Source organism: Drosophila navojoa, chromosome 5 (assembly GCF_054131105.1).
Source record: "Drosophila navojoa isolate 15081-1374.11 chromosome 5, UAZ_NAV_1.0, whole genome shotgun sequence".
Taxonomy (NCBI): domain Eukaryota; kingdom Metazoa; phylum Arthropoda; class Insecta; order Diptera; family Drosophilidae; genus Drosophila; species Drosophila navojoa.
In genome coordinates, this window is record NC_142893.1 from 5,540,001 (window position 1) to 5,566,149 (window position 26,149).

General features: G+C 39.7%; 2 protein-coding genes across 4 annotated transcripts in view; both read left to right on the top strand.

Moving 5' to 3' along the window:
* Pdrg1 (Pdrg1 prefoldin-like subunit) overlaps positions 1-19,023 on the top strand; it is a 56,166-nt gene extending 37,143 nt beyond the window's left edge. The window contains exons 5-6 of the mRNA XM_018103560.3: positions 812-855; positions 18,726-19,023. The gene's annotated coding sequence lies outside the window, so the exon portion shown is untranslated. The remainder of the gene's footprint in view (positions 1-811; positions 856-18,725) is intronic.
* Mef2 (myocyte enhancer factor 2) lies at positions 18,989-26,091 on the top strand. Of its 3 annotated transcripts, none has more exons than XM_018103511.3 (8): positions 18,989-19,175; positions 20,193-20,396; positions 21,256-21,622; positions 22,114-22,212; positions 22,516-22,646; positions 23,465-24,161; positions 24,589-24,657; positions 25,609-26,091. In XM_018103511.3, the coding sequence occupies exons 1-8, from the start codon at positions 19,122-19,124 to the stop codon at positions 25,818-25,820; spliced, it is 1,833 nt and encodes a 610-aa protein (XP_017959000.1). In that variant the 5' UTR covers positions 18,989-19,121; the 3' UTR covers positions 25,821-26,091. The 3 variants fall into 3 exon arrangements, with proteins under 3 accessions (XP_017959000.1, XP_017959020.1, XP_017959006.1); XM_018103531.3 differs by lacking the exon at positions 22,114-22,212 and having other exon boundaries at positions 23,465-23,634; positions 23,731-24,161; XM_018103517.3 differs by lacking the exon at positions 24,589-24,657 and having other exon boundaries at positions 25,630-26,091.
* The last annotated feature ends 58 nt before the right edge of the window (positions 26,092-26,149 follow it).

Here is a 26,149-nt window from a genome sequence, read left to right on the forward strand (position 1 = left end):
TGCCTCTAGCTGCTGGCTCCATCTGCTGTTTGGGGGCGTTCAAAACGCTTCGACAGTCAAGATTAATTGGCTGCGCCAGTGTTGTCATGGCGATAGAATGTGCTTAAATGCCGCTGTTATTGTATTCATTTCACTTAACAATCTTGGACTATTGATACCCTGGAGCTGGTGAGCCAAGCGAAGAGGTAACCAGAGAGGGAGAGAGAGGGAGAGAGAGAGAGAGAAGTCTAGCTGAGTAAGAGATGTAGGTTTCTGATGAATCAATTAGAGATAATGGGTTAAATCAAATGATTCCGGCAGGAGATCATGATGCTTCTAGTTCAAGTATTTTATTGTATTTAATTTACATATATATATTGTTGACGTGGCTATATCCTGATCAAGAATCTTTTTATATTTTAATTAATGGGAAGATATATCTGAAATTTGCGCAAATATCGAGTCATATCATATTATATTTAAAGAGACTTTAGTCAACAGCTATGCATAGGGTCTCTCTTAGTTCTGCAAAGCTACAACTCTTACAACTTGTTTCAAAGAAGTATACAAACTTTTGCATTTAAGTTATATCTTCAATAATCATTCCCAATTGTATGTATATTCCATCTATATATGACTTATATATATTATAATTAATGCATTTAAAAGACATCTAGAGGTCATCTACTAGTCCTTCATTCACGCTTGCAATTTATTCTATATTTTCATCACAATTTACAGGGCATCTGTTAGTCGTTCACTTGACACTCTTCTCAACTTGTTTCATTTACTAACTCTCTATTTTCTTATTGTTTTTTTTTTCTTTTTGCAGCAAAACTTTTTTGTACCTGTTCGCTAAAGGCAAACTTTAATAAGGTAAGTGTGCAAAGAGGTTCTTCAATTCCCAGTTTTCCTTTTCAGTTTTTCCGCTGGCAGTTTTCATTTGTTATAACGGCGAAATGAAAAGTTTTTTATTTTATTTATTCTTGCTCAATGTTGTTGTTGTTGCTGTTGTTGTTCTTGAAGCTTAACTTGAAACACTGAGCACGTGCCGCGTATTATGCTGCAGCCAGTGTCTCACTTTCTCTCTGCCCCTCTCTCACTCTCTCTCTCCCGTTGTCTCTGTTTTTGTATGCGTGTTGTGTTTGCTCACAAGGAAAATATTTACACTCAATGGAACATAATAAAGACATTAAAAATATATATCACATATTATGTGTGAGGCGATGGGCATCAGGATGCGATTGCAAGTGATGCCAAGTGTGTGTGTGTGTGGGTGTTTTTACACGTGTGACGATATGTATGTGTGTGTGTGTGTGTCGCTGCGTGTGACACCCGCCCACTACGTGCCAATTTTCAATGTGTGCCTAAGTGTCATACTTACCGCTCTCACGCTCTCTCTCTGTCTATCTACTTCTGCCTCTACCTCTGCCTGTCTCTTTTTCTGTTCAGCTGCTGCTGTCCTGCCCAGCGATGCGTGTGTTTTCTTCTCGCTTTTTGCAGCTTAGTCTCTCTGACTCCTTCTCCCTCATTGCTGCTCTCTGCTCTTGTAACAGTTAAAGTTTCTGTGAGCTTTACTTACCGCATACAGGTGTATATCTACTTGTGGGATTCTTAGCTGTCTGTCTGGCCGCGTGTGTGTGTGTGTGTGACAGACAGGCAAGCAAAATAGCATCGTCATAATGATTGATATGCCTGCTATGTGTAGCTGATTTCAGAATGATTGCCAGATGTCTCGCCCTCTCTCATTCACTCACTCCCACTCTCTCTCTCTCTCAGTAAATTGAATTACAAATAGCTCGCTTTGTGTGGTTTGAGCTTATGCAACAGATTATGAATTATATATATTAAAAATATATAGAAAGCTGCTGAGGTAGCTTATATAATGCATCTATTTATATAGATTTCATATATATATTTATATATGTATATATTAAACAAAAGGCAAACTTTAATTTGCGGTAATTAAACCAATTAGCATCAAGTTTATAACGGACTCGAAACTGTTTTTATTGTACATTGAAAACTTTTCCCTTTTGTCCTTGAACTAATGAACGCAACATGAAAAGACTTTTATTGCTGTCGAAATATGTGTGTCTATATATATATGTATATGTATATATGTAGGTGTATGGATATCACTTATTTAAACCGATTCACGTTCAAGAGCTATCAATGAGTATTGCATGATGAAACAATTTTTGGCTGGCAGAAAACCGTTAAAGGACATCACTTATCCGCGTGTCCAAATCAATTAATGTCCTCCAGCTCAATAAACATCAACCGTGTGTGTGTGGGTGTGTGTGGCATCCATTTCAATTATAATTTGTGGCATGAGTGTGTCTCTGTGTGTGTGTGTGTGTGGGCAGCATAAACCTTTTTTAGTGCAGCGTGTGTCCTTGCCAAGGCATTTGCATGGCATATTTGTCAGAGAACTTTTATTTGCCATTTGTGCGCTGTCACCTGGGCCAATGGCAGCAAAAATGGGTTGAAAGTGTGGCCAATAAACTGGGCTTAAATGTGGCTAAATGTGGAAACAAGTGGCACTAGCATTGAAACTACCTATCAGCATTTACGCCATGGATTTAGATAGATATCTCCACGTAATTCTCTGGAGCAGTTCAATTTTGTTTGCTGTTAACTAATTCAGTTGCAGCTGGAACAATGGGACAGAATAATAGAGTAGGTTGTGTGTCTGTGTGTGTGTGTGACACGCTTACCTTACCTGTCAGGGCCACGTTTTCTGGCCACTTTAACAGCAGCCATGGCAGCAGCAGTCGCCGATGCCGACGCCGATGCCGATGCCGACGCTGACGCCGACGCCAACGCTGCTCATCATTGATGCAAACAGTGAAATGCTTTCACCGCCCGCTCAGCTGACGCGGGCACCAGCACCGCCCAGCCTCCTCCCCCACTGACTGTCGCTCACACACACACACACACACACGTGTTAACGTTGCCTTATTGAAGCTGACAGGCTGTCATTGCCTCTTGTTGCTCTGCGGCAGCGGCTGCCCGTGTTGCCTGTGCTGCGCTCCTCTGCGTGGGCGGGCAACAGCACAAAAGCATTGAGCAAAATTGATTAGATTAGGCAACTCCGGCAAGCGAAACAAACCATGGAGTATTTATGCCACAGGAGCTAACGAGGGGAGCGAGCACTTGAGAGAGAGGGAGAAGGAGAGGGAGAGGGAGGGCTGGAGGGTGGAGAATCGGTGGCACTTTGGAGTGTGCCTCCTTGTTGCACGTTTAGCAACGCTTCAGTTGACAACGAAGACACAACATTTTTGTTTGTTGTCTAAGAAAATATAATTTCTATGTGGCTTTTTCATGCCATCGATATGGAGATTGAACTGGGGTCTGTAATGGGGTATAATGAGCCGAGGGTAACGCGTGTCACAGTAATGGGTAATCAGAATAAGGCATAAAGGTTGATTAGAAGATCAAGCTGTGGCTGTTGGAGTTTGCTAGAGATGGAAAATAAGTAGGAGATATACATATAAGATGAGATGACTGATTATAGAACTTGAGATCTAGAAGAAAAGAGAGAATATTAAGACATTTTCTTTAATAAGAGATGAACGAAGAAAACATGAAGAGAGAACTAGAGATTCAGAGAAAGCCAGAGAAGTACAGAGAGAAACATAAAAGCAGAGAGAAAACGAAAGGAATGTAGAGAAAGATAAATGGATAGCGATAGAAAGAGAGCTTCAACAGATATAGGAATAGAAAGAGATATAGGTATAAAGATAGAAATGGAGAGTCATAGAGGGAAAAAGATAGAAAGAGAGAGAGAGAGAGTGAGAGAGAGAGAGAGCGCAAGATCTCTCCATCTTGCTTGAATAGAAATATATCTATCTTATATAGCCACGGTAAATCAATTACCTATATAATGCAAACTTCATAAAGAAACTTAAGAAAAAGTATTCAACAAGAAAACACATATTCCATTCTATAAATACTTACAGGATGACTGCTAGTCGAGCATGATGCTTACCTGTTATTTGGCTTTTATTTTATATGCCTGTAGGCATTGTCCTTAAACCAGCTTCTAATCACATTTAAATTGCACTCAAAGCGTGCACACGCTCACAAACACAAACACCCTTGCACACCCTCTCAAACACCCTCTGAGTCGCACTGTGAGAACGCCCCCGTTCATATTTGTGATGAAACGATTGAGAGTTTAAGCGCCTTTTAAGACATGCGATTGAAATGTAATTAGGCAATGCTAATGCTTCGATCCTTTTGGGGGTTGTTGTATCATCTTCAATCAGCAGCATCCGAGCTTTTTATTCAATTTGACACAGAGGCCAAAGTAATTACGGGCCTAATTGCTTTTGTCGCTGCTTCTTCATTTGCACTGCATGGGCGCAAGTTGGTCAAATGGAATTGAAATTGCCCAGCGTATTGAGATATATTGACATTAAGCCAGGTCTTATTGTATTATTATGGAAATTGTAAAGAATCTGTCAAAGGAGACCGTACGGCAAAAAAGGTTTTTGCCAACAAATCAAGGCGAGAGCGGTGAAATGTCTTTCTAATAACGCAATTCTAGGAAGAAAATATGCAAATAAATTTTCATTAAAAGAAAAGTTTATTAAGCAGGATATGGCAATTTTTAAAGGCTTTTGATAGGCGAGAAGGTAGGAGATAAAAGTTAAAAATAGATTTAAATAGATGATGATGGTAAATAGTAGATGCTTGATGATAGATGAAAGATGTTAGCTGTATGATAGATTATAGACAGTATAGATCCCAGGGTATAGATGATTGAAGAAAACAGAGAAAATGGATGACATAAAAGATGATGAGAGATGAACGATGGTTAAATTATAAGTTAGAGGATCGTAGATCAGAAATGTCTTATATCATATATCATTCTTGAACTTCTAGTGCTTTATAGATTGAATATAAATAGCAACAAAATAGGCAGTCTGATATTTTCTGGAAGTTATGTTAATATGCCTTATCAGCAATTAAGACTTTTTGAAAGGAAATCTCGTGCACTTTAATTTACATGCAAAGCAATACATCATCATTATTATTATGGCAAACATCATCATCGGCATCAGCTTAATTTTCGTGTTGTTCAACTGCACTTGAGAGTAATGCGATTTGAATGAAATTTCGATGTGAAACTACCTACGCAGCGTTTACAACAACAACAACAACAACAAACGTGAAGAACTTCACGTGGCTTCGGCAACTAGCGCTGATAATTTGTTGTTGTTGTTAGTCTTGGTTGGGGTGCGCCTCTGCGTGGTGGCTAAAGGCAATAACAAACACACACACACAACGAGAATCGTTTGCAGCCGCGCTTAGCGCGCAGGATGAATTTGTTGGAATACTGTGGAAAAGCGCTTAAGTGCCTGATGCCGCTGCCGATGTCGATGCCAGGGGCCGTAGCATTTAAAGTCGGACTCAACACATTGCCACTGAGTGCGCATGTGTCGCCGCATGTTGCACATGTGTGTGCAGCTAAACGTTACGGCGAACTGCCTCTGGACATGGACATGGCCTCAGCAAAGGGACGCAGAACGGGACGGATGGACGGACGGACGGACGGACGGACGTTGCGCGAAATGCATCCAACGGCGTTTATTGAATCTAACAGAGGAAGATGAAGATGAAGAAGGCGAAGGCGAAGGCAAAGACGAAGGCTGAGGCGACTCTGGCAGTTGTCGCCAGCCACTGATGGCAGGGTGTTAAAAGTCACAAGGACACACGCACATGCAAACGCATGTGGCTGCTGCTGCTGCGGCGACGGCGGCGGCGACGGCGGCGGCTGCTGTTGCAGATGCCGCAAATGCAACCGACACTGCCTCGAGGTCAAATGCAACATTTGCATTGCTGCCGCTACTCTTACTGCTGCTGCTGCCGCTGCCATGTGTGCAACATTGTGGCGCCCCTCAAGTCGTAAACTTGTAACTCGCTTTGCGCTCCTCTGAAAGGCGATGCGTGATTTTTACTGAAATTTCATACAGCAGGCAGCGCGCGCTGCAAGATCAGCAGCAGGTACAGGGCAGGCTAGCAGAGGCAGAACCAGGGCAATTGAATTTGCAATGGATATGAGAAAATGGTTTTAGAAGAGGAATGTTGCGGGTGGAATCGAATGGAAGTTAAAAGACTTCATGGGTAGTCTGAGCCATAGCTGAGCTGAAGATGTAGGAATATAGAAGGCTAGGAAAATGTAAAGAAATTTGTATATGAATGGCTAAGAAAGTATTTCACTCCTAAGAGTATTACATTTAGTTGTCTTGAATGAAGAAAGAAGTGAAGACCAACAATGAACTGAACGAATATAATTTCTATATAAATCAGTCTAACAAATAGTTGTTGTATGTCAACGTGCTATCGATTTGTCATTTGGCTATCTATAATATTTCTTACATATCTACAGACATACATATGTATGTAGTTTGTAAATTGCAGACTTGAGGTCATAGATTTGTCGATTATTACCAATCAACAAATTAACAAGGCAAACATACCAAATAGCATTAGCTGGTTGTTTGCCAAGCTATTTTTAAGTACCTACTGGACTTAATATAGACAGACTGTAGCTGGAAGCTATATATGTCTATGAAGCAGAATTTGTAAATATTCTTATTGCCGCTTACTCGCTAGTCTCTATAAATTTTTGACTCCAAAGAATGTTCTCGAACCCTAAGTTCTGCTTTACTAAAACCTTATAAGGGTCAAGGGCTTTTACCAACATATCTTTCCACATGTCTACTCCTTGCCTACTTTAAAGCGTTTGATTGACCAGCAAATGGTTAAGAGATATGGTCAAACGCCGAGTGACAATGTTAATAATAAACTTTTCACGTTAATTATGGTCTATTTCTATATCGGGTAGGCTAAATAGGGGGAATTCTTCATATTGTTGTTGCGCCAGCTTATATATAGCGCGCTAATCGCCTTGATAGACCAGTCAAATTATATTAGGCTGCACGAGTATGTAATAATACAACTGCAGAGTCATTAGTTTTGGTAACAATTTAAAATGATATAGGTTCGTTAAACCGAGCCTTAGAAAGCGCTACCTGAGCTTTCGGCTCAAGGGTGTATGCGTAGACAAAAGGGGTTAATTGCGGTTAGGCGGTCAATTGATAATAGTTGAATTACTTTTGCCTATTTAATATGAGCTCAAGCAAGTCCTTGAAAGGGGTTTATTTGTTAAAACTGTGCTACTGTTATAATGATGTGTGTGTGTGTGTCTGTGTGAGCTGTATTTCTTGTTGTTATACTGCCAAACGCAGGTTAACAGCTTTGTTGTGAACCAAAAGCAGGAAACGGCCTGAAAGCAGCCTAAAGCACTTCAAATAGGCCCCCAAAAAGCAAGGACAATGCGGTTCGATACGAAAAAGAGCACAAACAACAACAAAAAATGTGAAAAATGAAAACGCAAACGAGAACCGAATAAATAAACCCAGACAGACAGACAGACAGAGGGACGGTAACAAAAAAAAAAAGGAAAAACCAAGGCGACGCACTGGAAACATTTTATGTTAAAAGTAAAGAGCGGGTGCCATGCGGGGGCAAGCTGTACATCAAAATGGATAATTAACATTTATGAGCAGGCAATAGAGCGAGAGCGCAAAGCTTAGTGTGAAAGTGCGAGCGAGAGAGGGGCAGGTGCGTAACAATCGAAGTGAGTCGTAAAGGAATTTGGGAAAAATAACTGTTGCTCCCGCAAACCGACAACAACAAGAACAGTAGCAACAGCAACAGCAGCAACAGCAGCAGCAGTAGTAGCAGAGTCAGCAGCAGAGCGAACGGCTGTTTGCCTACTTGTGCATGTAGATGTGCGTGTGTGTGTGCATGAGTGAGCGCAAACAAAAACCATATGTTTCTTGTTTGCGCCTGCTCCTCGGGCCGAACGAAGGCTTTTGCTTTCGTTGTGAGTGAGAACTCAAAACGAACGAAAATGACTCACATGCAAAGCGCCTGCGCGCTCCTGAGCGAGCGAGTGAGTCAGTCTGTGCCTGAGTGAGTGACTAAGTGAGTGAGTGAGAGAGAGAGCGCGCGCGTGTGGTGTGGAGAGTGGGCGCTGACAAGAGCGTGCGAGCGAGCTGTGCGGTGTGCATGTGTGTGTGGGATATTTTGTTACACAAAACCGAAATCTGTTGCACCAACACAAGCGCAGAAACCGTTAGAATGCCGCCAGTGCCAGTGTGCATGTATGGGTAAGCTTTTGCCCACTCAGAGCGCTCACCATGCCCGTGTATGAGTGTGTATCGCTTCGAGTGTATGCGAGTGTGTGTGTGCTGGCTTCAGCTGCTCGGGCTGAAAACGAATGTTATGGGATTCATTCGACATCCTCACTGCAGCGGACACACGCGTAACCGTGCTCGTTACACACACACACACTCAAAAACACATTCACGTAGTCAGAGCGCGATACCGATACCGATAGATACCCGCGTGTCTGTGTAACCGTGTGTGTACGTACGGGTGTGCGAGTGCCACTGTGTGCGTGTGTGTATGTCTGTGCGCCGTGCGGACTACGTCAACGGGTCTGCGTATCCGTCAGTACGTTCGTACGCGTTCGCAACGCCGCTTCTTTAGGTTTCAGATCTCCGCGTTTCGTTTGCGCGTTTGTTCCGCGTTTTCTTGCGCGATTGTTTCATTCAGTTGGAGGCAAGCAACATACAACAGCAAAAATATCAACAACAAAAGAAAAGAAAAAACGGAAAAATTCAAAATTAAAAATAAATATATTTAAAAATAATAAAAATAATAATAAAGGTGCAAAGCAAATGAGGCAAATTATGCCGTCGCGCGCAATAATTTATTTTTACTCCAATCTATAAACAATTTGACGTATCTATTTCCAAAAATACATTTTTTCGAATGCGCAAAAATAAATACACAACAGTCCGTATAAATAAATATAAGAATAAAAATAAAAACAATGCGTTTAACAAATATAACATTTTATTTTTAATTTTTATTTCGCGAGGCGCTCGCCGTCCAATGTTCGCCCTCGCCTATTAAAAACCTCGCCCCGCCTCCACAACCATCGGCCAGGCAGACTCGTTTGCCAATTCTCTAATTCTGTTTATAAATATTTACGCCAAAAAAACATATAACAATTCAAAATTTGTTTTACAAACCAAATTAAATGCAAGACCGAACTGAATCAATTGTGTCTGTTTGCTAAAGAAACACACAAAATAAATCAAATAAAAACAAACTTGAAAAAAATAAAAATAAAAAAGAAATAAATGTCAAGTTAAAATAAATACAAATGCAACGTTTTGTGACAGTTGTTAAGGAAACAAATTTTATGATTTATTTTTGAGACACTTTTGACAACAACAAAACAAATACCAAACTGTCAATAACAAATCATAAAAAAAAAACAACTTGCTCAATTAAAAAATAAATTAAACGCAGGAATTTTTCGAGAATTTTGTAAATGATGTAAGTTGAAATTTTAAAATAAAATCTAATAGATACAAATTTTAAAAAAATCGATAAAAAATTATATAAAATATAATTTTAAATGCAATATCTTGTATATAAATATAAAAGATTTTTGTGAATTTTACAAGTTCTTGGTTGCTTTTCGAGGCTTTACTAAATGTTTTTATACATTTATTGGGCACTCTTTCTCACCCTCTCTGACGTCATCTCACCTATCTTGCTTGCATTGCAATCAAATCTTATATTGACAGACACACACACAAACACACATACGTATACAGCAATTTATATCGCGCCTTTTACTTTTCCTATTAATTATTTCTGATTCTTTTTTGCATTTAATACTCGAAATGTTTCAAACGCACACAAACATCTCTCTCTCTCTCTCTCTCTCTCTTCCTCACTCTCTCGACTTTTGCCAAAACTGATAAGCAGCCAATATAATACAGATACACAAAGACATGTGCACGCACACATTCTCACAGATATGTAGACTCGGCGCTTCCAGCGAAGTTCAAATCCATTTCCATTGCTTCACACACACTCACGTTATCAGCCGCTTCTTGCATGTAGTTCTTGTTGCTCATATATTGACTGCTTGACAAACTGTCTGATTTGTATACTGACCAACTGATTGACTAACTGACTGACTGACTGTCCCCTGATAATTGACTGCGCTCTGTTTGTCTGCAGGGCTTATAAAAAAAAAAAGAACAGCCATGCAAAATGTGTCCACTGACTTCTGTCTGCCTTGTCTTGCCTGTCTTATCAACCCAAATGGACATCAGACATTGCACTTCCAAGTAGCTGCTGCCTCAATAGTTGTGTACACCTCATTCAATTTGTAGGACTCGAGAAATCATAGAGCAATATTTTGTATATACAGAATATCAGCTGCGTTTAATCTCCAGCTCATAGAAAAAACGTAGTTGTATATAGGAAGATCTTCATGTATCCGTGTCCAAGATGAGTAATGCACCATCAGTTAGAATACTCTGCTGTGTTGCCTCTGTTAATATACCACTGATATTTCAATTATGTTAACTACTTAACATAGTTTCATATGCAATGAGATGTACAAGGCTTTACCTCCAATAAGTTCTATTAACTAACTTTGTTAATTAACACTGTCTTCAGACTCTGTTCATAAGCCAATTTTAACGCCACTATTAAGTACATAATCTTCGTAACTATTACAAGCTAAGCCTAAGCCTTAACAAATGTCCATGTCATGTTGTCTGCTTAGTTAACATAGATTTGCGTCGTTTCTCACAGTGTAAAAAGTTCAATAGTTACAGATAAAGTTCTTTAGAATTTGACGCATTTACCCAGAACTTCTTTAATCTTAAGCCACTAGATAATTCGCATTTGATAGCATGAATGGAGGAACCCTTATACCGGGGGGTCTCTGTTGACCAGCCCAGCGTGCAAAACCTTTGCCCTAGGCCGCCAGCTGAGCGGCTATCAAAGCGAACAGAAAGTCCACAAAACTAAACAAAGTGAAATGAGGGAAAGGAAAAGAATTTGAAAAGAGTGAAATGAAAGGAAATTTTGCATTTATATTCATCTGTTCTTTTGATTAATAATCAATAATTTGGCAAAATAAAAAACGTTTCAGTTTTTGCTTTTTGTGTTTTGCTGATAACGAAATTTGCAATCGAATTTTTATTTTGTATCGCTCTAGAAATTATGAAGATAAGGCAACGTTAGTTGTTGTTGTTGTTGTTGTTGTTTGTCGCCCTATCTGAAATGAGAGCGAGAGTGTTTTGTTTTTTGTTATCAAAACGCACAAGAAAGGTAGCATATATATTATATATATATGTATATACTCTATATATTTATATTCATATTTGGCAAATTGTTTTTTGAGTTTATGATTTCTTGTTGTTGCGATTGTGTCATAGCTTAATGATGATGATTGTTATTATTATTATTATTTTATATATTGATAATATTTGTTTTTGTTTTTGTCTTTGCTTTTGTTTGCTTTTGCCACTCTCACTCTCATTCACACTATCGGAAATCGAGCGTGTGTGCGTGTGCATAGATAAGATATCATAACATAGCCGCGTCGCGCGTGAAGTGCTTTGTGGAGCAGCGAGCAGGAGGCGCAGCGGAGGAGTTGAAAGTCTGCTTTAGCATAGAACGTGTGCGCTTTGGCAAAGTAAGAGTAACCTTGACTCTCAGGTGTCTTCAGTGTTATCGCGAACATTGCTAATGCAATTGAAAATTGTTTGCCAGTTGCAAAGCAGATAAAGAAACTGAAAACTGGAAACGAGAAGCGAGAAACTAGAAATTTGAGAATAGTTATAAAGACTCGCCTCGCACACACTTGAGTTAGTTATCTGATTGTTTGGCAAAAGTTCTGTCACTCGTTGTTTGAAATAATATCAAGTTCGTTATCAACACTTTGTATGAGCATGAGTTGAGAATTAAAGCAAAACTTTGGGTAATATATGAATACTTGGGGCAGTTAAATTTGAGTTTAAATTAAGACTTTCACAAATAGTTTAACAGTTTAAATATTATGATATAAAGATTTAAAAGAAAATATATTATTTATTTATTTACTAATTCTACTCCATGAGCCACCCTTCCATAAACAATGTGAAATACTCATCCCCAGCAGACGCTTAACTTGATATAGATCCATTCTCAAGCATAGCTAATTATGTTGTATTGAAAATAAGTTTCATTTTTCTGCTCTCCGATTTCGAGTTCGGGTTCCCGGTTTTGAAAACCGTCAACGCCTAGCGGAACTAAAAACTTCAAAACTTCTGTTCGCTGCGGCTCAATGGCAGCGGCACCGACGCGTTTCAGCTGCGTTTTAAAACGCGTCGGCGCGCGCGTGTCGTTAATTAAGTTAAGATTTACGATTGGAGCAAGCGACGACGCATATGCGTTGATTGGCTAACACATTAGCACTAAGCAGCCGTTGATTAATCTCTGACAGATCGAAAGTGAAATGCGGCAGGGAGTTTGCCTTCAGCAAGAATTTCGAATCAAGCCACAAACTGAACTCTATAAAAAAAAAAAAGCAAAAGCAACAGCAACAACACAATCACAATTTTATAATATGTAAATTGAAATACTTTTTTGGCCAAAAAGCGTGCTCATAAATTAGGTATTTATTTTGTTAATATTATTATTATTATTTTTTTATTTCACTGTTGTGAGGCTGTAATAAAAATGCAATTTATGAAAGGTATCTGAATATATAAGTGTAAGTGTGTGTGTGTGTTTCAAATGTGCTGAGAGCAGCAGCAGCAGCAGCATCTCAACTTCATAACTGGTTTTCCAGCTCGTTCAAAAGTTCATTCATCCAAAATAATACGGAAAAGTTAAAAATTTGCATAAATTAATTGCAGTAAATCGTAAGCAGCAGGAGCAGAGCGCAACAAATTTGTTGCTAATTGCAAGCGATACATTTAATGTTATTTATTTAAGATGCCTCATCAAAGGAAAACCACGAAACCCCAAGCAAAAAAAAAAAAAAAAAAAAAAAAACAAAATAAATAAAGTAAAATAAAATAAAATATACTATAAAGTGAATCATTGAAGCAACAAAACTTCTGCCGAGTGAGTGAGCTATATATGTATATGTATATGAAGTTATATGTATGTAAATTTATATATGTATATATGACAGGCCAGACTTTTAGGCTTTCTGATATGCATATTCATATATAAAAATTCATATTCATAAAAATTTATAATTAAAAACTTGTTAAGCTCTATAGGATTTGCCTAATGAAAATCGCATAGAAAGGCAGTTGGGCCAGTGTAGACAGTATAAAGTAGAGATTGGAAAAAAAAAACTTCTAAAGTATTATATTTTCAATATTTAAGCATTTTATAGAGCGTCTAAGCTTTGCCTCAGTATCACATAGAAGACCTTTAAGGAGCTATAAATGGCAGTAGAGAGTAATGGAATAAAGAGGACTAAACAAAAGACATTGTCTAGAAACTTTGGTCCACTGCTTTGTACCTATGACTTTTACTTTTTGAAAATCGAGAAGAGCAGCTAAAGAAAATGTAGGGGAATGAGCGAAAACTTGGCTTGCAGACGGCTTTGTGACATATCAGCAACTAAAAGATTTGCTGTCTAATGAACTGCAAAGCTTTAGTTATGGCTTTGTCTTGGCAGGCAGCAGCTGCTGCTGGCCATAACTTTTGGGCCAATTAAGAAATGGCGCAAATGTGCGGCTCACTTCTAATTGCCAGCATCACGAGGCAGCAGAAGAACCACAAAATCTTGACACACATGCAATCGCTGCAGCAGCAACAACAACAAACGACACATCCTTTTGCTGTTTGCAAGCAGGGAAAAAAAATCGTTTACTAATTTCCTTCCTTCCTTTTTGTTGTATAGTTGCTGTTGTTGTCGCTGCTGTTGTTGTTGTTGTTGGCTGTGTGCTCAAGTGGCGCTGACCCAGTCAAGTTGCATCGCAGTCGCTGCAACCGCAACTGTTTAATTGTTGCAGCAACAAACTGTGTTAAGTTTTGACCCCAGGGCGCCAACACTTTGGCGTGTGTCCGGGTTGATTAGCTCACCTGGCCGCCTGCTACCTGCAATTAGTCACAGTTAACACTTGTGCCTGGCCGACTAGCAAAGCTCTGCCGTTTCTTCTTTGCTTAACTTGTATATATATATATATATATATATATTTTTTTTTTTTTGGTAACAATACAGAGAGCACACCTTTACACATTTACACAGACATTCCAGTGACGTGTCACTTTGATTTATTGCTTACCTAGATTTACGTTGTTTTGTTTTTTTTTTTCAGTTCTTTTTTTCACTTTTTCTTTGTTTTCATTTGTCGGCACTTGAGGCTAGTTGTGCTGCTCTTTAACAATCTAATCGCCTGACCAGCAGAGCCAAGTGGGTAGTGAGATGGCAAATGCAGATTTTGATAAGCCCATCGCATTGATAAGCAGCAGCAACAGGCGCAGCAGCACTGAACACTGCTGCCAAATGATATAGCACACGCGATTGAAAACACTTGTCAAATTATATTTTTTTGTGGATAGAGAATTTTGTATCGATAGAGAAAGTGCTGTATGGTCATATGAGCCTGTCAGTCTAAATTGTTCAGTTAGTCAAGCAAAGGCAGATATGAACTTGAATTCCAAGTTTGTTTGTCTGACTCGGCAGACTTAGTTCTTTTTTTAAGTCTTTGTCCGTCTGGGTGTCTCTCATATCTGACTGTGCGTACATATGATCGCAGTGATCTCATAGTTCGCTCTGCTAACGGTTTGACAGCCAAGTAATTTTGCTGATTCTAAAGTTTGATTAGAGGTCGAATACTGTCTCTGAATGTTTCTTCAAGAACTGTTGAGGTCTCTGTGATTTAATTATAGATACATTAATGTGTCTTAGTATTAGTTGCAATGGAAACCTTGCTAAATAAAGAAAAAATCTTTTAATATTTAAACTAATTCTGCTTTCAACTATTTTACTTATTTGAAAATTTATATATGTATTTTCACAATTATTATCAAATATTTTCATGTGCAATATCAGCCAAGCCAGCATCAAATCTAAACATGATCATTGCAATATTTTATACTCTTTTTAATTCCACTATTTTCTTCTTATTAAAAACTCTTCTCTCTTATTTGACTAAAAATAAATTAATTATTTACTTAATATATCAAATACTATTTTGTATTTATAAACCAACTCAATCCACATAAATTTGCAAGCATTCAAGATCTTTGAGCAACGTTTTCTGCTGCTGCCCCCTGCCCGCTCCTCCAGCCATCGGCGCTCATAAGTATGCTATAAATTTGTAATTCAAACGTTTGATGAGCTGCCGCTGTCTATGATGTCCTGCTGCGTGTGCCGCTGCCGCTGCTGCTGCTGCTGCTCCTGTATTTGTATCTTTGATGTGCTATCTATAAGTTAAGCTCCTATTGCAACTCAATATATTTTTTCTTCTTCTCTTTGCATTGAAATGCGAAACGTATCGAATATTTGAATTAATTTGAATTTAATAAGCTATGCACACTCACGCACACACACACATAGCGTACACACGCTTTAATTGCCAGCTGCCAGGCGACGCTTCAACACTCCCAACTGCCCCGCCCATCTTATTTGTGGCCCGCCCTCGGCCCAACCGCTAAGCAGCTTCAATTATTCATGTTTTCGTGCTACTCTGTGACGCATTTCTCTTATTTGTCGTTACTGCTGCTGCTGTTGTTGTTGTTGTTGTTGTTGTTGCTCTTACCTCGATGCGGGTCCTTATCATCATTTAGAGGTTAAGCTCCGATTTGTATTCGTTTAGTTTTTGTTATCGTTACGCTGCTCCTTCACTAAATATATGTATATATGAGCTGAGTAACATTCCCGTTATATAGCCACAGCCAAGTGGTTTAATGACTTATAAAGGTACCCATATCAACGGCTATCGGCCTCGACAGAGATCTCTGCATAATACACTCGCCGGCCATCAATATTGAGTCAATAGATTTCCTGTTAAATGTCAATATTTGTCGTTTGACCCAAAGGTCGTGGGATTTTGTAATCGGATTTGTTCACTTTTAATTAAGACATAAACGTTTTTTTTTTTCCGGGTTTTGTGTAACTCAAAGCTAAATTTTGTTTGCATTGCGTGCATAGAGTTTAAACTAAGTATTTGAAAATAGATGAGAGTTTGGGAATTTTTAAAAGTTTTTATAGAGTATGTAATTAAAATATTATGCCCTAATCAAACAACAATTTGTGGTTAAATTTTTATAAGGAATGTTGGGATTGGGTAACGTGTTCTGAGTATAGTATAGTTTCGAATATATATAAAATTGTATTATAATATTTTTGTTATACATTAGATCGATCTAAATACGTTTCGTAATTGTCTCTGTTTCAGATTTTAATTTTTTTTTAGTTCTACAGGCTCAAGTCCTTAAAATATAAATATCCTTGACATATAAAAAGAATAAATATTTACTTATATATCAATCGAGCTCATGCTTCTATCATACCAAAAGTCTGCTGCTGACTCTCCACACTCCACACATTTCTACACACATCTTTCGCTCACATCACGAGTGCTACTCCATTTCCACACAATTTGCTACCTGACGCACTTCATCAAACTAATTATGTATCTTAATTGCTTTTGGATAGCACTCGAAACTATTTTATTTGCTTTCGATAGTGGGTGTGTGGGTGTTTATGCGTGGACAAGTTTATAAATTAGTTTGGCGTGAGCGTCTTCATTAGCTGTCTACATTGTGCAACGTTGCGTATGCGTAATGTGAATTGTAAGGGAGACGCTGCACTAACTGACTAACATAAAGTGAAAATGCAATGACTAAGTCGAGAACTAAATGACTAACTAGCCAAACTATATAACATATACATACGTATATTGTACATATAAATGTATTGCATTTAGTAAAACCGATCGTCGCGTCATTCGCGCATTATCGATATGCTATCGATTTATTGATACACACACACATCGACAGCGACAGCGACCCCAAACTTCTTGGGTCTTGCTTACTTTTATTTCAATAATAATGACATAGCATACAAAACGCACGCACGCTCCACATAATCATTGTTGTATCGAATTTTTTCGGGTTGTGTCCTGTTGGCCCATTCGGGCTGTACGTCAAGGTTGAAGCTCTTACCCCAGCTGTGTGTGGCAGGCTGGCAGGCCAGGGTTGAAAGCTGAAACATATTGCGTAGGTCGTCATTGTCGTTGTTGCTGCTGTTGTTGTTGTTCGTCTTATTGTTGTTGCTGCGTGAGGCTCGCTCGTTTTTAAGCAAACGTTGCCTTGGCAGCCACGTTGTCCTGGCCGTAGGACAAACAAGCCAGCAACACACACAGAACGAGAGAGAGAGAGAGAGAGTGAGTGAGGAGAGTTGACGGTAAAAAAAAAGGACAAACGACAAACGGGAAGCAAGCGGAGCAATTGAAATTCATCTGCCTCGATTTCCGGCACTCGCACTCGGAAATTTGCGCTTTCCCGCCGTGGCAAGTCCTGCGTGGCAAGCAACAAGAATTGCCATGTTTACACAGTAGACACACGCACACATACAGAGGGTGTGTGCGTGTGTGTGTGTTAGCTAATGGAGACTGCTCTAAGATGTTAGTCGCGTTTTTGAGCCACGTGCCTTGGCAGTAGCCGCAGGCGTCTGTTTTTTTATTTTATATCCTGTAGTTGAGTGCCCCATCAAATGGGTATATTAAAGTGCCCCGAATGTGCATTTAACAGCTGGAAAGTTGAGTGCTAGATAGCAACAGTTGATTAACATAGTTTGTAAATGTTAAAATGAGTAACAGATGCATAAATATAACAGCAGCATCACTGTAATCTTTGCAGAGTATAAGAATGATTTAACAGAAAAATTAACAGAATATGTTACAATGTTAATTCTACATCTGTGTATAACAGTTGCAAATAAAAGGCTTTCTCTCTGCTTACCATAACATAATAGCACTGAAGAAAGTTAACAGAGCACTGCAATGTAATGCCTATGTTAACTTGAACTCTCCCTTAGTTCCAAACGATTTTGAGAGAACTCACATTGCTTATCAGCTATCATAATATTTATGTCTGATAAGTTCATATTTGAAAAATTCTAAAGTTTTATAAGATTTTCTTAAGAATTAATTTCAATAACATAATAATTTTCCCACGCATTGTTTTAATTTGTATTTTTCTTTTCAAAGCAAGTCAAAAACTTTTGTTTTTTTATTTATTTTATTTTATTTTTTTGCCTTGAGTTTGCCTTGTTATGCTTTGATGAATAGCTAATGTAGAAAGCGTGGCTCAATGTGGTCGTGCGTAGGTGGGCGCCTCTGTTAGTATGTGTGTGTGTGTGTGTGTGACACCTGAAGGACATCAAAGCGTACGCATAGGCGAACGGTGCTAACCACGCGTGAGAGCGTGTCCATCGAGCCGCACTTTATAAAGGGCGAAGGCTAGAGCCAAGGCAAAAAAAAAAAACGGTATAAGGGATATGCAATGCCAACGGGCAGCAGAGCATCAATTAATCCAAGGAATCTGGCTAATGTGGCCTAGTCAGAACAAAATAAATGGGTCAGCAGCTGGAGCAAAGTGCTTAGACTAGGATAGGTGCATTGAACTTTCGGCACGTGGCCAATGAAGCGTCAACAAGTTGCTCCACTGCCTGCTCAGCCAGGCGCACCTTTTGAAGTCAGCGGGCAGATGAGTTAAGCCCGAGTTGAATCGTCTAGCGCTATCGGGCTGGCCACAGATAATGGCTGCCCATTCACCATGTTTGCATATGTACATATATTAATTTATTCATTATTTTTCTCACTCTTTTGCAGATACCTGAGAATACACTTTACACTGCAACAAATAAATATATTTATATATACAATCACCGGAGCAAACAATAAATAAAAACAAGTGAAAAAAAAAACAAACATTTTGCCGTTTCGAGAAGCCGTCCAGCACTTATTTACAGACTATATATCTATATAGATCAGAATCAATATATATATTTCTCTATATATATATATAATATGCCCAACGTTTGCCACAGCAACAATAACAACAGCAGCAGCAACAAGGAGTAAGCCCAACTGCTGCCTCACCTTTGAGCCAGCAAAAAAAAAAAAACAACCGCAGCAACAGGAAGTGGAGCAAACAACAACAACATCAATAAGGAAATATTATTATTGTCAACAGCATTTGGGTGTATCAAATCGAAATCTGTTGCCATGGGTCGCAAAAAAATTCAGATTTCACGCATCACCGATGAACGCAATCGACAGGTGAGTCAAACACTGCGTATGCTTAATATTTAAGAAGGCAGCGTACACGAAATATTAAAGCAACTGCGAGCATGCTTGTGGCAAAAAGATAGCCAACGAATGCCTAGAAATTTATTAATTAAAATTGTTGAAAACAATTCAAAGGGCTTCAACTAAATGAAGAACAGGCGGAAGCACTAAAAAATAGCTAAAATTGAGCTGAAGTTGAGCAAAAGTTTGAGAAAATAGTTTATGAAAAATTCATTAAAATACTTGCCTTCTAGTTGAGTATGGGTGTGGGCAACTGTGAACTAGTTCTGATTCTTTAATGAAAACCTTAAATATATTTAACTTGTTCTCAAAGATTTGTTCTTAATGTATGGCTAGAAATTTATAACTCTCTAAACATTTTCTTTAGTTCTTTAAGAGTACAGTTCGCATATCAGTTCATAGTTCTTAGTTCTGCTAAGAACCAGTTTTTGAGAACCAGTAGTTAGTTAAGGACTCTGCATATTTATAGCCTAGTTCGCATATAATTTTTCATTAGTTCAATTCCCGTGTAAAATGTTCTCGCCTATGTTCAATGAACTAGTTCTAATTGATACACCCACACACGCACACACACAAACACATTAACTACCCCTTAGCTTTGTTCTAACTGTTGCTTTGCCTCAAACGAACAGTTTGCTCGTGCCGTGTGCGTGCATTGGTGATTGGAAACCCTTTCAAGCAGAGGACATTGGCGGCATTGTAAAGGTTAATGCCTAACCAAGTCGTAAACGCGTCATAACTGATGGCCACAACAACAATGCGGTTGCCCTCTCGCCTTGACTTGGCCATAATCGATTCATTACCAATCGCTGTCAGTGCTGGTCTATGAGACGAAGCCTCTAATTACATTTCCCATGAATATTTGAACAGCCAATTGTGAACAATTTCGGTTGGCTCGCTTTTGTTTCGTTTTAACCGTTCTCTCGCTCACTCTCTCTCTCTCTTATTCATACTCTTTCTCTTTCTGTGTGTTTCTTTACCCCGCAGGTGACCTTCAACAAACGCAAGTTTGGCGTTATGAAGAAGGCCTATGAGCTGTCCGTGCTGTGCGATTGCGAGATAGCGCTGATCATCTTCTCGTCCAGTAATAAGCTCTATCAATATGCCAGCACCGATATGGATCGTGTATTGCTCAAATATACCGAATACAATGAGCCACACGAATCGCTAACTAACAAGAATATCATTGAGGTAAGTTAATGAGATATTTACATTGTAATAATCGTAATAATCGGTTCTCACTAGAGTCAGTATTACGCGTGACTTTCAATTCACAATATTTCGGTAATTGATAATCGTTATATGTAGCTCTCGATATACGTTGCTAAGACCCGTAACGATTTGGTCTTGGACAACGTTATTCGCTATGGTCTCGACCCGCTACAGTCGGTACTCGTTGAACTCTACTCGCTGTAATTGGCGCTCGCTATGTGCGCTATTCGCCTTTCTTGTCTACCTCTTTTATCGCTCGCTGCTTGTTAATTATACAGCTATCGATATTTATCGCGCGGCGCTTGCATAAAATTATGGAAAGTCAAGTGAACTGTGAAAAGCGCAGCAGCCACGCGGAAAATACAAACAAAACAATAAACTAAACAACAACAACAACAGCAACAACAATGAGGAGAGCTATGCAACTGAGCAAGCAAACGTTTTTCGTTTTGAGCCCTAACAAAGAGCTTGGAAGGGTCAGGCGGAAGCGCCCGGTGGGACGCCAATGAATTTTGCATTTCTAATGCGGACATTGTCGCGGCTCTTCTTCGCATTGTTGTTGCTGTTGTTGTTGTTGTTGCTGTTGTCTTTTGTTTGCTGCCTTTTAAATTGTTTTGTAATGTTAATGCCGCGCAGAGCGTAGACAAGATTTACATAATTTAGCACATCAACGAAGCGGCGACGTGTCAAGTGCCAAGTGCACCCCCACCCTAGTCTCACTCTGTCGCAGCCAATTACCACTACACAAATTTCTCTCTCACACACACACACACTCACCCACTCTCTCTCTCTCTCTTTCGTTCTCGGTCTGTTCTGTGTGTGCCGTTGTCATTTGCAGAAGGAGAACAAAAACGGCGTCATGTCACCGGATTCACCCGAAGCGGAGGCCGACTATACGCTAACACCCCGCACCGAAGCCAAATATAATAAGATCGACGAGGAATTTCAGAATATGATGCAGCGCAGCCAAATGAACATTGGCGGCGTTACGGGTGGCGGTGGCGGTGGAGGAGGAGGCGGCGGCGGCGGTGGCGGTGCACCAAATCGACCCATGCCAAATACGAGCTACACGCTGCCAGTATCGGTGCCAGTGCCAGGCTCCTACGGTGAGAATCTGCTGCAGGCCAGCCCACAAATGTCCCACACAAACATCAGCCCACGTCCATCGAGTTCGGAGACGGATTCAGGTGGGATGTCCTTAATAAGTTAGTACAGTGTCTCGGGTGCACAATTTTCTTTCATTTATTACAATTTCTGTTACTGTTTACGTTCTTCTACTGACTTTATTTATTTATTTATGAGTTGAACTCGTTGCGCCCTAATCGCTGCTCGTTGCTAGCTACTCGCTAACAGCTACAAGCTACTCGTTACTCGTTACTCTTTTATTTCATATTTTGTTTTGTCTTGCCTTGTGTTTTTCCTTTTTTTTTTTAACCAAGTGACTCCAACTCTACGCAGATAGCAGAGCTAATTTACTTACTTTTTAGTTCGATTTTAGTTTTTTACTTTTTGCATGCACAACTCGTTACCTAGGCAGACCATTTTGGGTCCTACTTTCTTGAACTTACCTCTAATACTGCCTGCAAATTGTTTTTGTTTTTGATTTTCAATATTGTCTTGCCTCCCCAGTTCTATTGTGATAAGAAAAAAAAAACTATTGCATATCTATATATTCTTTATATATTTCATACATCAGTCTATCCATCGGGTACCATGTTGGAGATGTCAAACGGTTATCCACATTCACATTCGCCGCTTGTGGGATCACCCAGTCCAGGTCCCAGTCCTGGCATAGGTGGGCATTATTGACAATAATCATATTACAATAAGGGAACCTAACTCACACACACACTCACATAGAGACACTTACTCACTTACACACATCCAAACACACACACACTCACACACACACATATATTCATAACACATACAATTAGCTGAGTTTTTAGTCAACTGTTACACGCCCCCTCTTGATTACTGTCCCCATCCCACCCACTGTCTCCTCCACTTGGGCGCACTTAATCACAGTGTGTACGGTGGATCATCAGTCTAATCTCTGATATGTGTACTTAACAATTAATATACAAAATGCTTGCAGCGCATCATTTGCCCATTAAACAGCAATCGCCGGGCAGCCAGAATGGCAGAGCTTCCAATTTGCGTGTCGTCATACCGCCCTCCATAGCGCCGAATATGTCGGCGACAGCGGACGATGTTGCCTATGCAGATGTAAGTTGTGCTCTATATAAGCTTTAAGTTAAGTGTTGGAAAATAGAAAGTAATATTTGAACTAATTAAGTTATAGTTAGGGTATACGAAAAGTAGAATTATGACAAAGTCTTTAATCTTAGCCTCTACTGTGCTGTAATAATGATGTTATACAACACTGTATAGGGTATATGAAAAGTGTTTTTATTTACAGTATTTATGCGAAAATTGACAATCTTTAATATATATTCCTGCTTTCGACTTGTGTTATACAACACCATTCAATGAAATTGTTACTGAATAATAGTATTATACAACACTGCCCATATACACACACTTAGAGTGACGTTTATGCCATGGGATATACATTGCATAAGAGCATCCAGCGTAGATTATTATGTAAGGCATTCGAGCTCACAGTTCACGCTGTACGGCCTATTCATGACAAACTCTTCTTGAAGCCTTTAGAATTATGCAACACTGAATAATGTAAGACATCTTATGCAACACGTTTATGAATAGCTGAAGAGTGAAGCACGGTGAAAAAGAAGCGGAGAATAATAATGCTAGCATAAATTTCTTAAAAGTAAGATATATAGAGCTAAATAATTTATGAAGGTATTAAAATCGAGTTCTTTCAGAATATCTACGATAATCTCTTATATTTAATGGAATTTATGTAGAGTAAATTTATCCTTTTAAAATCCCAAAGTAACATTTCACAATCTATGACGTTAGCTAAGTAGACATTCAGTACATTCTCTTGATCTACAGATGCTACTGATGCATCTCTATGTTAGCCCTAATTTAGAGACTAATCTATATTTGGTTAATTGCAGCAGCGCCAGAGCCAGACGTCACTGAATACGCCGGTAGTGACGTTGCAGACACCGATGCCGCCGCTGGCGAGCTATACGTTTGGGGCGCAGGACTTTTCGCAGTCGGGTGCGATGAGCGCGGACATAATGGGCCTGCCGCAGTGGCATCAGGGTCTCGTGCAGCACACTAGGTGGGTAGTCCAGGCCCCGAGCCCGGCGAATAGCAGCAGCAGCAGCCCCAGCAGGCAAACACTTAACGGCGACCAACATCATAATCTGCCTTGCAGTCTATCGCATCTGGCTGTCTCGAATAGCACACCGCCGCCCGCCAGTTCGCCCGTCTCCATCAAGGTCAAAGCGGAACCGCAATCGCCGCCACGTGATCTCTCTGCCAGCGGCGGTGGTGGTGGCGGCGGCGGCGGCGGCGGCGGTGCCAGTGGCGGTGGTGGCCATCAGCATAACAGCAACGGCTCCACGGGCAGTGGCTCGAGCAGCAGCAGCACCAGCAGCAATGTCTCAACAGCGGGCGTCCTAACAGCCATCAATGCCATCACACAGTTGGGCGGTGCCGGGGTCTTAACGCCCGGCGGAGGCGGCGGCGGCACAAATGGCAGTGCAGAACAGGCCACCAATCTGAGCGTCCTAAGTCATTCGCAACAGCATCTGGTCATGCCCAATTCGCGGCCCTCCTCAACAGGTCACATAACACCGACACCAGGTATGTCCAGCGAAATTCTTTATTCCAAATTTTCCTATCAGCTTTGATCCGCAAGAAAATTGTATTAAAAAAAAAACAACAAACTTGTTTTTCTACTAATTTAGAAAGTTTTCGTGTTTTTTTGCGGCATGTACTCTAATGCTATCTAAAATGCAAAAAGAAACAAGAAAGAAAATGAAAATGAAATGAAACAAAATTTAATCTTTGGCTCATGCGGCGTATTCGTAATCGAATAATATTACGCATACGCCGCTGATGCCGCTCTCTCTCTCTCTCTCTCTCTCTCGTGTGTGCAGCCGCATTTATTTATCGTTTCTTCTTCTTCTACTTCTTTATTGCTGCTGGCGCACAAAACAAAAAATATGTTTGTTCGTTTTGATTAACCAACAACAACAATTAACAACAACAACTATATGACAATTTTTAGGGCATGATAAGTATGAAGGATATCCGTACCGTGCGCTTATGGGACATAATCCTAGATGGAATTTTGCCGGTAAATTGGCCAAAACACTCACACATGCACACAAACAAACATAAGCACATACATACATACATACATACAAAAACAAGAATTGCATATAGAGAACACACACACATACAAACATATATTGTCATACATTACTCTCACACACATGGAACAACTTTTTGAATAGTTCTCATCAATACACACATAATAGAGCTGATGGGCATATTGATAATAATATTGATTGCAGAAATATCGTTGTTGATTTGCCCTTGTCGAAATTGTTAGGGAATTGATAAACGAAATAGGAATTGTCGATGGGCATTTTTGTAGCAGATTATACGCTACAAAAGGCAACATAGACTATAGATTAAATATCTTAAGTATCTTGAATAATCGATTCATTTTCGATTATATATCTTATCGGTATTTAATCGATAGCCTAAGCTATTATTACAATATTAAAATTGTAAAATCGTTTGATTCATGACTCAATCAATTTTTTGGAATATATAAAACGTTCTATTCAGTTATCGTCACTTATCGGTGTTTATCGATTGTTTATCAGCTCTAACACGTACACAGCCAAAATTTTGTATATCACTTTATGATTTTCCCCATACTTTTCAACAGACCAAATTGTCAAGCAAATTTTGTATCTTTCACAACACTGAAGAAATGTTTTAAATATAACAATAATTGCCTGCCTTGTTGTTTTGATTACTTTCACTAACCCATTAATTAGTTAACTTATGCTAGTTGACTACCTAAGCTGAGTTTAACATTTGCGCTCATTTAATCCACACACACATACACAAACAACATAAACGTCACACACAAACACACACACACACGTCACACATGAGTTGCCAGGCGTTGAATGCCATTGCGTCTGGCTTTAAACAAATGAAAGCCCCCGCCTGCCGCCCGCCCGTGCCACACACATATGCAATCGAAGCAGCTCAACTAATAGGTTAACAGATTTTATTATCTTAAACGCAGGTGCGTCCAATGGCGAGCAGGATGTGCGCCTACAAGCGGTTGCGGTGCAGCAGCAGCAGCAGCAACAACAGCAGCAACAGCAACAGCAGCAGCAGCAACAACAACAGCAACATCAACAACAGCAACAGTTGAGCGACTATGATGCGCCCAATCACAAAAGGCCAAGAATATCCGGCGGCTGGGGTACATAGCCGGCACGTGGCGCCAGCTATAAGCTACAGCCACAACAACAACAACAACAGCAACACCAGCAACATCACAGCAACAACAGAAAGCCAGTCAGCAGCAGCAGCAGCAGCTGTGACAATGATCTGGTCATGATGCCGCCGCCTCCACGTAAAGAACGCGTGTTCCACACGGCTGCCAGCTATGGGCGTGGCAACGGCTATGACTGCTATAGCCAACATCTGGCCGTGGGCTATGGTCCGCAGCAGCAGCAGCAACAACAACAACAATAAATAATAATAATAAACAACAACAACAACAACAAAAAACACAACATGAACAGAGCACAGTAAAG

Coding starts and splice junctions, on each gene's coding strand:
- Mef2 (XM_018103511.3), top strand. CDS start 19,122: ATGGGTCGCAAAAAAATTCAGATTTCACGCATCACCGATGAACGCAAT. Junction 21,623..22,113: donor AGGTGGGATGTCCTTAATAA/GTTAGTACAGTG, acceptor TTCATACATCAG/TCTATCCATCGGGTACCATG. Junction 24,658..25,608: donor TCCTAGATGGAATTTTGCCG/GTAAATTGGCCA, acceptor ATAGGTTAACAG/ATTTTATTATCTTAAACGCA.